At 45.8% G+C, this 14,289-nt stretch overlaps 3 protein-coding genes and 1 non-coding gene across 4 annotated transcripts; 3 read left to right on the top strand and 1 right to left on the bottom strand.

The window, feature by feature from the left end:
* The first annotated feature begins 230 nt into the window (after positions 1–230).
* On the top strand, positions 231–303 carry TRNAE-CUC (transfer RNA glutamic acid (anticodon CUC)). The gene has a single exon. It is a non-coding gene; the product is annotated as a tRNA-Glu (tRNA).
* Positions 304–392: 89 nt separating this feature from the next.
* Positions 393–2,579, top strand: LOC127341774 (large ribosomal subunit protein uL5). Its single transcript, XM_051367707.2, has 5 exons — positions 393–526; positions 628–735; positions 1,257–1,299; positions 1,404–1,599; positions 2,224–2,579. The coding sequence occupies exons 1-5, from the start codon at positions 524–526 to the stop codon at positions 2,414–2,416; spliced, it is 543 nt and encodes a 180-aa protein (XP_051223667.1). The 5' UTR covers positions 393–523; the 3' UTR covers positions 2,417–2,579.
* A 671-nt stretch (positions 2,580–3,250) lies between these two features.
* On the top strand, positions 3,251–4,127 carry LOC127341773 (enoyl-CoA delta isomerase 2, peroxisomal-like). Its single transcript, XM_051367706.2, has one exon. The coding sequence runs from the start codon at positions 3,293–3,295 to the stop codon at positions 4,019–4,021; it is 729 nt and encodes a 242-aa protein (XP_051223666.1). The 5' UTR covers positions 3,251–3,292; the 3' UTR covers positions 4,022–4,127.
* A 4,241-nt stretch (positions 4,128–8,368) lies between these two features.
* LOC127339440 (putative cyclin-dependent kinase F-2) lies at positions 8,369–9,370 on the bottom strand. Its single transcript, XM_051365295.1, has one exon. It carries the CDS (start codon positions 9,368–9,370, stop codon positions 8,369–8,371), a length of 1,002 nt encoding a protein of 333 aa, XP_051221255.1.
* Between the last annotated feature and the right edge of the window lie 4,919 nt (positions 9,371–14,289).

The following is a 14,289-nucleotide window of genomic DNA, read 5'->3' on the forward strand; positions in this document are numbered from 1 at the left end:
GCTTGCTCGGGCTTTCAAATACTCTAGGGTTTGCCAAAGAGAACATTGTTGAGGAAACGTAAACAAAGTTTTAACTCTTTTGAGTTGCCTAGGTAATTGAGGCCATAGAAATACAATTCTTACTCTTTGCCACTGATCGTATGGTACATGGAGCTAATGTGTGTAATCCAGATATGAAGTTATTACAGAAAGCAATTATATAAATGGTACTCAGTATATCATCTCAATCCTCCGTCGTAGTCTAGGTGGTTAGGATACTCGGCTCTCACCCGAGAGACCCGGGTTCAAGTCCCGGCGACGGAATTCTTTTTTGCCCTTAAACCAAATTATCCGAAATTTACTAAATCACCCTCCATTCCACGCCATCTACGGGGGCACGAAGGTAATTACCCGCATATAACCATCTCCGCACTAGGGTTTCCGTCTCCTCCTACAAAGCCTCTGCCGCCGCCGCCTCGCGCTCCGCTCTAAACCCTCCTCCCTCCCCACTCGCGCCGCCGCCGCCGCCCCAGATCCGGCCGCCATGGTGAGCTCTTGTACTCCAGAAGCGCGATACTCTCTCGCTCCCGAATCCTTCGGGCTGGTCATGGTTCCTGCTGTTCTGACGATGTGGTTTTGTGCTCGCAGTCGACGGAGAAGAAGCAGTTGAACCCCATGCGGGACATCAAGGTCCAGAAGCTCGTCCTCAACATCTCCGTCGGCGAGAGCGGAGATCGTCTCACCCGCGCCTCCAAGGTAATAAATACGCCTGTCTATTTGCCCTCTTCCTCTCCTCGTTGATGCGCTCGCGCGTGTGTGGTTCATATTAGGTTCGTCTAGATTTATCAGTATGTTGGTTGTTAGATTGTTTTACTTTGCTATACACTGGTCAGAGATTTAGTTTGTAGAATTTTATGCCAACGATGATCTAGCCAGTGCTCGGCACTGACCTATTCTATCTGTGGTGGAGTCAGTGCCTCTGTTGTAGTATGCTATTAGGATATGCATCAGTTTGCGATGCTAATGATGCTACCATGTAACAACTATTCATTGGGTGTTGTCAGTCTTGTCTGCTCCATTTCTGATAGTTGTAGGGTGGCCTGAACTTGTGTAATCCGAGTGGCACCATATGTCCTTCCCCAATACGATATTCCAGTCCAAAACAGATAATCTGAGTGGCACCAATCAGTTAACTTGATTTCCCTGAATATGTTGTGTTGGAAGTAGACCTCAACTGCAAATCATTGGCGTAACTGCTCTATTTCATTTGTTTTTAGGTGCTGGAGCAGCTGAGCGGACAGTCACCGGTGTTCTCCAAGGGTCAGTTTCTTAAAGCCAGCCAGCCTACTCTGTTTGGCCATGTCCAGTTCCAGTACGGTCTATGTTGGTGGTGCCTGACAGTGATATTATCGTGTTGTTTGCAGCGAGGTACACTGTGAGGTCTTTCGGTATCCGGCGTAACGAGAAGATTGCGTGCTATGTGACCATCAGGGGCGAGAAGGCGATGCAGCTGCTGGACAGTGGGCTCAAGGTGAAGGAGTACGAGCTGCTCAGGAGGAACTTCAGTGACACCGGATGCTTTGGGTTCGGTATCCAGGAGCACATTGATCTTGGCATGAAGTAAGTTGATCTCATGCTGTTTCTCTTTGTGTATGGCACATTGGCTGCTTCCACTGATTATTATCTTGTTATGAAGATACTGTGCCCTTGTTAAGTAGATGAAATCACGTGTTGTGCATCTGTAACTTCATGTTTACAATTCGTTAGAGCACATTTAGCAACTGTTTGGACATGAAAACCAAGGCTTGTAATTAGCTGTAGGTTTAACAACTGTTTGAAACATGAGATCCAAGATGGGCAATTGGTAACAACTCGGCCATCATCATGCAGCTACTTGTTATCAATGAAATCCCCTTTATTTGTCCACCAAATGTATCCTATTACGCTTTTAATAATTAATATTTGACAGTGCATTGAATCCTGGTGGATAACTAATGCTATTCAGTTTAGTAGTGCGGCACTGTTTGATTTTTGTTTGGACACGCACTGTATTGCCACTGCTAGTTCTTTCCTTGCCTACTGATTTGGGCTACTAAACTTCACATATCAAGTAGCCACAGTGCATGGTTCTTGTTATTTGCTGATTGCTCACTGGCATCTCATTATGACTGCTGCGCAAACATTATTCCTTGAAATTTTGCTATTCTTTAATAACAAAGTAACTGACCTTGTTGCGCTTATCAGGTATGACCCATCCACTGGTATCTATGGTATGGACTTCTTCGTCGTTCTGGAGCGTGCTGGGTACCGTGTTTCACGCCGCCGCAGGTGCAAGGCCCGCATTGGCATCCACCAGAGGGTCACCAAGGAGGACGCAATGAAGTGGTTCCAGGTCAAGTATGAGGGTATTATCCTCAACAAGTCCCATGCGGGCTAAGAGAAGAACGCAGCTCGACCCAGAGTTAATTAAGTTCGTCTGGTTGCTGGATATGTATGTTCCTTAGAAACCAAATGCTTTCAGTTTTTGCCTGTACTGAAGTTGGATGATTTTGGTTGATGACCTGCACTCTCGTCTAAGTAAGAGGCTCACTTATGCTTTATCCTCTTTGGACAATAGATATATGTTTGGCATATGAGATAGCCTGCTTTGTTTAGTCCCTCATAAGTCTTCTAAATTACTGCTATCACGGGTTACATATTGTTGGAACTGTTGTTCTTATTAATCAGATATCATCTGTATGCCCATTTCTGCAGTTGGAACAATTTTGAGAATTGACGATTGTAGGGAAATTCGTGAATAGTTTAACATAAAACATTGATTTTATTGTGATCCTAGCAGTGGATTTCCATGCTTATCTAAAGATTCCAGTTCAAAAGGTTCATAGTCAGTCTCGATGTCCGGCAAATGTGTCGTGGCAACTCTCAACTCTGCACCGCCTCAGCCCGGAGCTCGTTTCCTCTATATGCCGTGAACGCTGTCGTTGCTAAAGCAGGAGATTTTCCATGTTTTATTTCAATAAAACGAAGCAGGTTTCTTGTTGCCAAGTTTCATATTCAGTTCAGTTTTTATCATTTTCAATAGGTGAAAAGTTTTACAAAGTAGGCCGGCAGATGCGTCATGACAGACGATCCATTCGTGACAAACTCTAGTAAAGAAGTGATTAGTAGCATTCGTGACAAAGTTTCATATCCACTGGTCAGACAAAACGAAATTGCTGGGAAGCTCTCGTAAACAAGTGATTAGTAGCACTAAACAACCCGACTACTACCCAAGAACAACAAGTCCAGCCCAGAGTTGACCCTGAATCCCCAAATGGACACGGGAAGCATGTGCACCGTGGAGCGGCGCGGCCGCGTGCACCTCATCACCATCACCGGCGCCGGCGAGCACCGCCTGGGCCTGCCCCTCATCTCGGCCCTCCGCGCCGCCGTGGCCGCCGCCCGCGCCTCCCCGGGCGCCGGCGCCCTGGTCCTGGCCGCCGAGGGGAAGTACTTCTCCAACGGCTTCGACCAGGCCTGGGCGCGCACGGTCCCGCTCCACCTCCAAGTCTCCATGAGCGAGGGCTTCCGGGGCCTCCTCGCCGACCTCCTCGTGCTGCCCATGCCGACCGTGGCCGCCGTCACGGGCCACGCCGCCGCCGCCGGGTGCGCGCTGGCGCTCGCCCACGACACCGTCGTCATGCGCGGCTCCCGCGGGTTCCTGTACATGAGCGAGGTGGACGCCGGCATCAAGATCGTCGACTACTTCGCGGAGCTGCTCCGGCAGAAGGTCCCCGACGCCGCGACCAGGCGGGACATGCTCCTCGCCGGGAGAAAGATGACAGCCGCGGAGGCGGTGCGGCGGGGCGTGGTGGACGCGGCCGCGGACGGCGGCGTCGAGGACGTGGTAGCCGCGGCCGTCGCGGCGGCCGAGGGGCTCGCGGCGAGGGGCTGGGACGGGGAGGTCGTGGCCGAGATCAGGAAGGCCATGTGGCCCGCCGTGTGGGGGAAGGTCAAGGATTACGGCGGCGCCGAGGCGGCCGCCGCGCGGCCACGCCTCTAGGCTCCGCTGTGCCGCAGGAGGTCCTTCGTATTGTGCTAGAAACTGTTTACAGTCTAGCTCTTCTTCAAGGAACAGCATAATCGATTAAGATTGCTCGTAGTGACCATCTCGCCTACCGATGATTTGTGATCAACCTGTGATCTGTGAAGCATCATGAACTGCTTTCGTTCCATTGTCGTGTACGTACATCAGAGCTAATTGCATCGCTATCACTGTCAGCATCTGCTGTTGCTCAATGCCTAGACTCAACTCACCGCCACACTGCCGCCGGTAGACCGTGAGTATCAGTGAGCTGTTCTGACGACAATTCTGTCCGCCTCTCACTGAGGCTTTGCGCAAGACATCATCATAATAAATTAAAATTGCAGCTGAAGAAGATCTTGTTTCTTGCGGTGTTTGTTTGTTCCCCCCAAAAACATAGCACTCCAAGGAGTATATACGTTCATTTCTTCTGCAAGAACTGACACAGCCTTGCACTGATTTTCCTCAATGTGAACTGAATTAAGCACACCCAATCCATGTAATTTAGACCATTTTAGCAGTGGGTTTGTGTGTGTGTCATCTCTGATGATGTATGTATGCTTCAAGGTTAACTAATATTTTTTTTCGAAATGGGGATACCCGGTCTCTGCATAATTAGATACACATCCATTTATTAGAGCAAACGTACACGATTCAAAAAGTTAATAACTCAAAGATCATCCAGGGTCGATACAACTATCATCCATCTATCATCCATCAATTTTTTGAAAACTCACCTAGAGCATCTCCAGCCGCGTCTCTAAAGGTTTTTGGGGCGTGTTGGACATTTTTTCGTTCCCAGTCACACACCCCAAATACTCCTTCCGCCAGGAGCGATCCAATACGGTGTCCGGCGCCTCGAGCCCGCCCCCGGTCCACAAGGGACACTCCGGGCACGGCGAACAGAGCGAGAAGCAAGGCGGGGAGTGGCAGGCCCGACACATCACGGGGAGTGGCAGGCCCGACGCATCATTGACACGGAACTAATTTAACCCAACAGTCGCCTACCTCGCGACGGAAGTTATTGGCACGCAACGACGGTGCAGTTTCCGCAGAGGCCTAGCGATGCGTATTGTCGCGCCTAGCTCTCCGTGCCAGCGTTAATAAGCGCCACCGAGCCTCGCTTCCGTCCGTCCTATAAAGAGGGGGTGCTCTCACATCGTTCCTCACACACAAACCCTAGCGCCTCTCTCCCCAACCCTCGCCGCCACCATCTCAAGAGTAAGGGCCATGGATGGTCGCCGTCGCCTGCGATGGAGCAGCAAGGCATGGCGACATCATCGTCTTCCGAGGGGGAGTGGGAGTTCGAGTTCATCGTCGTCCTCAATGGCAACCCACGCGGCATCCAGAGGCTACCGGACAAGTTCACCTAGTTCGTCGCCAGCAACGAGCCGGCCACGCTACAGCTGCGGGACGCTGGTTGCGGCTTCTGCCGGTTGCTGGTGGACGTGCTCTTCGACGGGCGTAGCAAGATGTCCCTCCACACCGGCTGGGAGATGTTCGCGCGCTTCCACGACCTCCAAACCGGTTGCGTCCTCACATTCTCCTACCAAGGCAACGAGGAGATGAGCGTGAAGGTGTTCGACGACACGTCCTGCCGCCAACACTACCACATCGACGACGAAGAGGACGGCGATTGAACACGCCGAGTGTTCTTTCTTCGCAACGAAAATGGCCAGGACTGTATGTTCTCCCTGCATAGGACCAACATGGCTATTACCAGCTGGATTTTCCACTTTGGGTGCTTAAGAGTGCCTGAGAGTGTTCTTTTTTGGCAGCAAACATACGAAATCTGCGAGGCCAACTCTCGTTAGGTTTCCTCATTTTGCAATTTTTAACTATGTATTAGTTTCTGTAAACCATGTTCCAAACTATGTATTAGTTTGTGTAAAACCATGTTCCCAATTATGTATTAGTTTGTGTAATGTTCCTCCTCCCTATTGAAATGAAAATGCAAAAAAATAATTTAATGTAAAAACAAGTTTGGGGGCCGCGTTTGGCGGACGCGGCTGGGGAGCAACGTCCCCCAAACGCTCGATCCGGTGAAGTTTGGGGGACGCTTTGGGAGACGTGGCTAGAGATGCTCTAACCATCATGTAATCTACTAATAGATCGCCAGGTAGCCCGGCAGAAAGTATCACGTGCAACCATCAGAAGACGGTTGCACTCAGAAACCATTCCTGCTGATCCTGCGGGGAAAGGAAGCGCAATAGTTGAATCAAGTGGACAACCATATGAATAACCTATATAAAAATTAGTGAAATCCTTTCTGTTAAAAACAATATTATTTCAACATTTCCATATCGACAAACATAGAGCAGAAACACCAAATGCGAATTCTAGCTTCAGTTTTCTTGTCAATACCATTCAGCCAATTGCCGAACATATTCGTTATATTTGTTGATGGTGGAATATCAAAAGTAGCATAAACAACTCTCCACACTAATCTAGCAAAAGGGCATGAGATAAAAACATGACTCATTGTGTCCTCCGAGTCACAGAAACAACATTCCTTCCTCCCATTTCAATTTCTTTTTGCTAAATTGTCACATGCGAGTAAAACCTTTTTACTAAGAAACCACATGAACACTTTGATCTTTGGTTGGATTTTTAATTTCCAGAGATACTTTTTTAAGAACCTTGTGTGACCATCCGTCAAATCAGTATCATAGACTTGACAGTAAAAACACCTGAAGTCGTAAGTTTTCATAGAAAACTATGTAGTTAATTATTCAACAACTCCCATCAGGCGCCTACACAAGTGACCTAGGAGTTCCACTTGTTTCACGTCAATTGTTGGGTGAAACCAATGTTTATAGGGACTAATGACAGAACATGTGCAACTGAAACATGCTTCCGTTGAGCAATGTTGTATAGTGTAGGATATTCTTGAGCCAATGGTGTTAGTTCTAGCCAAGTATCTTCCATAAAACGTACTAGACCAGAACCATCGCCTAAATTTAAAAAATGACTCAGCTGGAGAACTTATCTTTAACATTCATCAAACATTTCCAGAAAGGCGAGGCAGTAGGTTTACATTGAACATGAGAAAGTGTTTTTTAGAAAAAAAATATTTATTATGTAGCAGTTCTTGCCACACATCCTCTTTGTTTTAGTAGATTATATAACCATTTGTGGAGTAAACACCTGTTTTTAATGTCGAGCACCTCCTCCCCCCTATCCTTTGGTCTACAAATCACATTCCATTTAGTTAACCCGTATTTACTTTTGTTATGTTCACTTTGCAAAAAAATTGAGATCAATAAAAATCAAGACGTTTTCTTGCCCCTTTGGGTATTTGCAAAAAAGATATCATAAACATCGGTAGGCTAGTGAAAATAGAGTTCATAAGGACCAGCCGGTTGGCTGTGTGCATCTTGATATCAATATATATACTCCTTATCGAAAAAATAAGGACGAGCCGGTCTCTATATGATAACATCTTACCAGCCCAGCTGCCAAGTTTTCCTTCAAACCGTCTTTCAACTAAGTACCATTCAGAGATTTTGAGTTTTCTATAGTGGATAGGTATACGCCCAAATAACGAAAAGGAAGAGGTAAATAATAATTATTGTAAGCGAAAGGTTTAAGAATGTTTGTTGGGGACTGAAGTTACTTTCTCCAAGACAGTGGCTACTGACGAATCACGATTACTTTGCTGGTGCTACTCATTAACAAGTAATATTTCATTTCCCAGCTGGATACCGTTTCTGAGGCCTTGTACTTACTCCTGTTGATTGATTGAGTTGAAGAATAAAATCTTAAGCTCCATAAAAGGGGAAAAGAGAGGTTCATCTAGTCTGGAACAGGGAGGCGCCACTCGCCAGCCGGACCATTTTATTCACCATGAAGCTATGTCAGGGATCCCCGTCCGAGAGCAGATACGATATGCATCAAGGGTCATTGTCGCAACATACGCACTGGAAACCTACATTCGGGAATTCGCAAATAACTGGAAACATTTCAGAACTACCAGTGTCAACCAACACAAAACCATGCTAACTAAACCATTGCTTTACATTCACCACACGCGAGCCTCGGCATGGACTAATGAGTTGTACATTGATGCATGCTTGGATGCAGAGAGGAAGAAGAACATGTTACAGGTACAAGGTGCAAGTCCATATTTGAACAGCAAAGAAGAAAAATCACCTTAACAAAGTCTTGAGATAATTCACGAGACACCATTCATACTGATTCTTGTACAGTGTAACATTTGCATTTTCTGATTCACTCAAATCAGATGCGCTGGACTATTACAATTATGCAATCACGCATTTTACTTCATGCACGCAGAGGCAGAGCTACGTTGTGTTCGTTAACCGATCAGCTCCTTGCAGTCCTAGGGTTGGCCTCCTTGAACCACCGATGCTGTAGCGCGCTTTTCGCCGTGAGCCTCTTCTCCGGATTGCATCGCAGAAGGCCGCTCAGCACCTCGAAACCAGCCTCCGACAGAGTTGGCGGGCCCCTGATCCTGGCCTCCCGTGGACTGGGAAAGCTGTGACGCAGAAAGCTTCCGGGTTGGCTTCCGCCGGGCAACCGCTGGCCATTGTAGTCCGGCCACTCCTTGATGTCTGCTGTGCCCAGAATGTCCAAGATCTCGCTGAGGTTCTCCTTGTCCGTCCTCCCAAGGAACGTGTGCTTGCCGGCGAGGAGCTCCGCCATGATAACACCGAGTGACCATGTGTCGACACGCTCGTCGTAGTCCGTGGATCCGAGGATGATCTCCGGCGCGCGGTATCCCCGTGACCCGATAAGGTTGGAGTAGGGCGGGCCACCATCGGTGGTGAAGCTGCACGACAGCCCGAGGTCGCAGATCTTGACGTTTCCGCGGCTGTCGACGAGTATGTTGTCTGGCTTGAGGTCGCGGTGCATGAGGCCTAGACGGTTCATCCTTCTCACGCCTGCGAGGAGCTGTCTCATGATCAGGCGAACCTCCAGCTCCGTGTGTCTCCTCCTGAAGCGGTCGCGCTTCATGACGTGCTTGAGGGTCGGCCCCACGAACTCCATGGCGAGGAAGGCCTGGCCGCCGAGGAGGCCGGAGGCACGCGGCTGCACGATCGACGGGTGTCCGCTGCAGGTCTCGAGAGCCCTGACCTCGGCGGCGAAATAGTGGCCGTCGGGGTCCTGGATGCTCGCACGGAGACACTTGATGGCCACAATCTCGCCGGTACGTCGTTCCCGCGCCCGGTGAACGACTCCGAACGTCCCAGAGCCGAGCACCTCGAGCAGCTGGAAGCGGCTGGCCATGGCAGTGTTCTTGAGCACCGGCGGCGGCGGTGTGGTGGTAGCCTCGTCGCCGTCATGGGGTGTCGATGACCACCCCATTGTTTCGCTAGCTACTCCAGGTATCGATCCGAGGCACGCATGTGCTAGTTTAGGTTAGCTTATATAGTTAGTTGCCGGCTCTAGTTTTGTCACCGGTTTGCACTAGGTCCAATTCCGAGTCTGATCGGGACTGCGTTGATGACTGGATGCTGTAACGGACTCGAAAACGCGTCGCCAGTTAAACTTGCCCGCGTCCGAGGCAACAGCCAGCAGCCACTGTGTTTCTTGCCTTTTACTCCCAAAAATATGTCAACTTTGGTCAAAGTAAAACTTCATAAAGTTTAACCTTGTATATTGATAAAAAATATAAACATATACAATGAGGTACTAATATTTTTAGAATTATCATGAAATATATTTTTATATTATATTTGTATGATATAGTAAATCTTCGAATTATTATCTATATTTGTAGTCAAACTTTGGTACGTAATTGCACGAAAATTTATACGCATCATATTATGGGTAGGATTTGCAAATGATTCCTGATAGGGTCCCTTCATAGAGGGAGTGATCTTTTGTAACATGGGAGCATATGCTCCCTATATTTTGAAATGCATCTTACACATATTTTAAATTTTAAAAATTGAAACAAAAAATTCGCACGTACATCTTCATGTTTTACGCGATCACAAAGTCGTTTCATAAAAAAGAACTTATCATGTAACGTGTGTAAAAAGACAAAATTCAGTGCTGAAAACAATACTTTTCACAGGATAAGTTTTCTTTTTTTTACATAGGCCGCAAAAAATATTATTTTTTCGTGAAACTTGACGTATACACATATATTATGTAGATGTACACGTAGATTTTTTTGTAAAATTTTTCCACACTTCGAAATATGTTTTGTTGGTAGAGGGAGCATACGCACTCGGGAGCCTAATTGAATTTATGCCCTTAATATTGTTTTGTTGATCGAAACAGTGTCTCGAAGGATGCATCCTACGTTGTTGACATAGCTCGATGCAACCGTCTCCAGCTGTAACGGCTCACCATTGGCCTCGCCTACTTCGTAGACATCTTCTCTTTTTGTAGGTAGCCTGCTTTGGCGCCTCTGCTTCCATATCCTCGTCGGTTGGCTGCCATCGGTGGTCACGTTGCCACCCCCTCCATCGGTGGTCCGGTTGCAAGCTAAAAACACAGATTACACGATGCGAGAAAAACCTAAACAGTTTGGCTGCATAACGGTCACATTCGACTTATCAGCAAGCCAATCGGAAGCAGGCTAACGGCGATGTTTACAACCAAGATGGTAACAAGGCTGTCATTCGTCACCACGACGGAGGCTGTGGCGGGCCTAGGATTTTGAGCATGTGTATTCAAAGTTTCAAAGGGTACCAAAAGAATGTTATGTACCGTCTAAAGCCCGCTTTTGGCATGTATACTAGTATGACTATAGCATCATATAGTTCTAACAGTATAATACATAGAAGGTATAACCCAAGGTATGAAACAATATTCTCTGGTACGTTGAACAATTGGAACTAATAGAAGTTCCAATTGGAATGAAGGTGGTCTGAATTTTTACTGCACATCAACAACGAATGGTTCAGAACTTTAGAAAATTGAACAGTATCGAGAAGACGGCGCGGTGTCCAAATAGCTAACCTTAGTTCCGTCGTTCTGGTCAAGCTTTGGATTGTCGATACGACATGAAAAACAACAGGAACATAGGTGCTGCCGTGGCGACCTTGGGGACGAGGTGGCGTGGAGACGAGGAGCCGCAGAGATACGACCGCACTCTGGCCGGGATTCCTTTGTCACTTAGGGCCCGTTTGGTAGCCTAGATCGAGTTTCCGCACCACTGCGCCAGGGAGAAGGGACCACCTGCGCGTTTCAGACGGGTCATGGGCTAGAAAAGCCATGCTGTTTGGTCCCTGTGAAGCCATTTTCTGCACCGGATAGGGAAGACAACTCCCATTGTTTGGTTGCCTGGACATACGTCTTTCTGCCCTAGTGGTGCAACGCAGTCCTTGTTTGGTTGCATACATGAGCATGTTGTGTAACCCCTTCCATTTGAGTGGTGAGGTTACCTGGTAGTGCTAACTAAATAACAACACATTCAACAACGTTCAGATCATCAAAAGGTTTATACACATCAAATAGTTACCCTACTAGGCGATGCATCACGAGTAAAGCAACTATACTAGGTCCTAACAATTTTATGGAGTGGCTCAATGTGTTGATTTCCTTGTATCATGGTACTATATGATCAAATGGCAAAGGTAGAGGGTTGCTTTTATAGGCTTGGGCATGCTCTAGCGTCATGACACATAGGTGGACGACTCTTGTTTTGATTTGAGGAGTAAGGTGCTTGTTGTCTTGTTCTCATCCATAACAATATTTTAAGCATGAGGTGTCATATCTTAGGATGCAAGCTATGTAGATATTTCCATCATAGGTGGCCTTATCATTATCCTTTAGTCTTCTTTATTTTTGGGCATCCAGGTTGCATTTAGTACTAAATGGTTTGTGGATGACTTTATGCTTATGGATGAATCACTATATTGTATGTGATTGTATTTATATTATAATTAGAATCAAAATGTGAAAGATAAGGATTATACCCAAATTTTGAATGGTGATGTTTGATTTCACCAACGGATGAAGCCTGGTGATCAAGAGGATACGTGAGCACCCCTTCTCTGCTCGATACGTGTCTAACGACGTTAGTACTGTACATGCATCGATGCGGTCCAGCGCGTTGAGTGGAAGGGCGGAGAGACGCGGAGAAGGTGCATGACAACACGCTTGGCCGGGGAGACACTGGCGCGACCTCAGATGCGCGAGGTGGAGGCCAGCGAGGTGGAGGTGGAGGCCGGTGACGTAGTGGCCGTTAGTGGTCGTTAGTGAGTAGCAGAATCCAACAGTGGTGCACTAAATCCAACGGTGATAACCGGGTGCTCACGTATCCCCCTGATCACCAAATCCACTCTCTAAGTTTCAAAATACTCATAGTTAATTTTATTCAAATAGTTTGAACTATAATTCATAATGTAAACAAATTTAGTTCTGTGATATTCCATATATTTAATAAGTTATAATTTAAATAAGAATATGTGGCTTTTATGCATTTTACACCCTGGGGTTTACCATATTTGGTAATAAGTTTAGAGTTGAACTAAGTTTTAGACAAATGTAGTTTCTTAACTTTTAAGTGTTAATAACTTAGAGTTTGATTCTTAACTATCAGATGGTTATGGGCCTCTCCTATCTCTAGGGTTTAATGATAAGTTTGTGTTGGTGTTGAGTTCAAGAGTTTAGTTCAGGAAATACCATGAGGTTCATGGTAGGAATATTTATTTGTTTAATACATGGAAAAGATAAGTTAAGAATGGTTCCTATTATTTCATATTCTTTTATTTGTTGTTGAGTAGATATCTATATGTGGTTGCAAGGAATATCATATTATGATCCTTTAAAAGATCTGGTCCTTAATCCTTGCTTAAGGTGTTGTTGTGTTGGTTTTAGTTCCATTTGATCTAACCTTAGGTCAAATCATCTACACCCAAAACAAGGTTTTAGCACAGGTCACATTGAGGTTTATAGCACTTGATTTGATGATCTATTTCAATTCCATCAACACAAGTGAAACTTTAGTTAGTGTGACATGTTTTATTTGAAAGCGCGGAAATTTCCCAGATTTTCTATGCATAAATGCAATGCACATATCTGTTTCCTCTATTTTTGTAAGCCCAAATCATGGGATGTTACATTGAGCATATCCTCCTATTGCACACACATAGATATAGTCTTTTCTATGTCCCACTTTTCACGAGACATGTTGTAATTGACAACAAAGTTGTCAAACTGTGCTGGCAATGAAGCCATGACCAAGTGAAAAAGAAGTGCAGGCTTTAACTCCAGGTCATCATCCATGGGCTTCAACTTTGCAGCCAGGTTGCTCATCGTGAGGATGTGCTCCCTGATGCCATGTGCACCTCCAGTGCACTTCTCTGCCACCAGTTGCTTCAGCAACTGGATTGTATATGTCTTTGAAGAACCGGGCTCTTTATCTTTTCCAAGTACTTCCCAACGGAATCACACTCAGCAATTGAGCCCACGATGACGTTCTCAATTTTTTTCTTTATAAATGCCATGCATTTCTTATTGGCTGTCTGTCACTTTTGGTTCTCTAAAGTGTAGGCCATCTCCATAGGAGCATGGTCTCATTTATTTTTTGCCATGCATCATCAGTATCCTTGTCATCTCGGACACGATCAACAGGCTTTTTGGGCTACAGTGTTTCAAGCACCCACTGCACCTCAGCACATACGGAGGCGAAATCCACATTCTTCCTCCACTCAGTGTAGTTGTCCCCTCTTACGGTGGGAACATCCTCTTAGGGTCGGAACGTCCTTGATGCAGCTCATCAAGTAGTACCCTCCTGAAAACCATAGTTGAGTGAGAACAGTACAATTAAATATTATAATCTAACGTTTGTCCAAATTAAGACATGCAACGCAAATAAAACTATATCACCGTTGGACAAAAATAGAGATAAATGCACGTATCATTGCAACAAAAACATGATCATGCCATTTAATGTTGGTCATAAAATGACAGAATCATAATTATTTCAATACTCACTTTTATTCAACTTTTAAATTTTAATCATCATTTTTTCATTTTTCAAATTTAAAATGCATCTTTAACCGTTTGCAGCAGAAACTTCGAATTCAAACTTTAAACTTTTCAGAGGCTTAAACTCTCACTTTTTAGTTCCTGAACTAATATTTTGTTGGTCCTATTTATTCAAGAAAAATCAAGAAAAATTTTGGCAAAAAAAAAAAAAACAGCCCAAAACAGCCTCCGGAAATTTAATTAATAGAAATAAGCAAGAAACTCTGCGCAGACCAACTTTGCTCATGTGGCCCACAACCCACCTGAGCGAAAGCTTTTTACGCTCCACTCGGGCG

The sequence above is a fragment of the Lolium perenne genome, chromosome 3 (genome assembly GCF_019359855.2).
Source record: "Lolium perenne isolate Kyuss_39 chromosome 3, Kyuss_2.0, whole genome shotgun sequence".
In the NCBI taxonomy this organism is placed as follows: domain Eukaryota; kingdom Viridiplantae; phylum Streptophyta; class Magnoliopsida; order Poales; family Poaceae; genus Lolium; species Lolium perenne.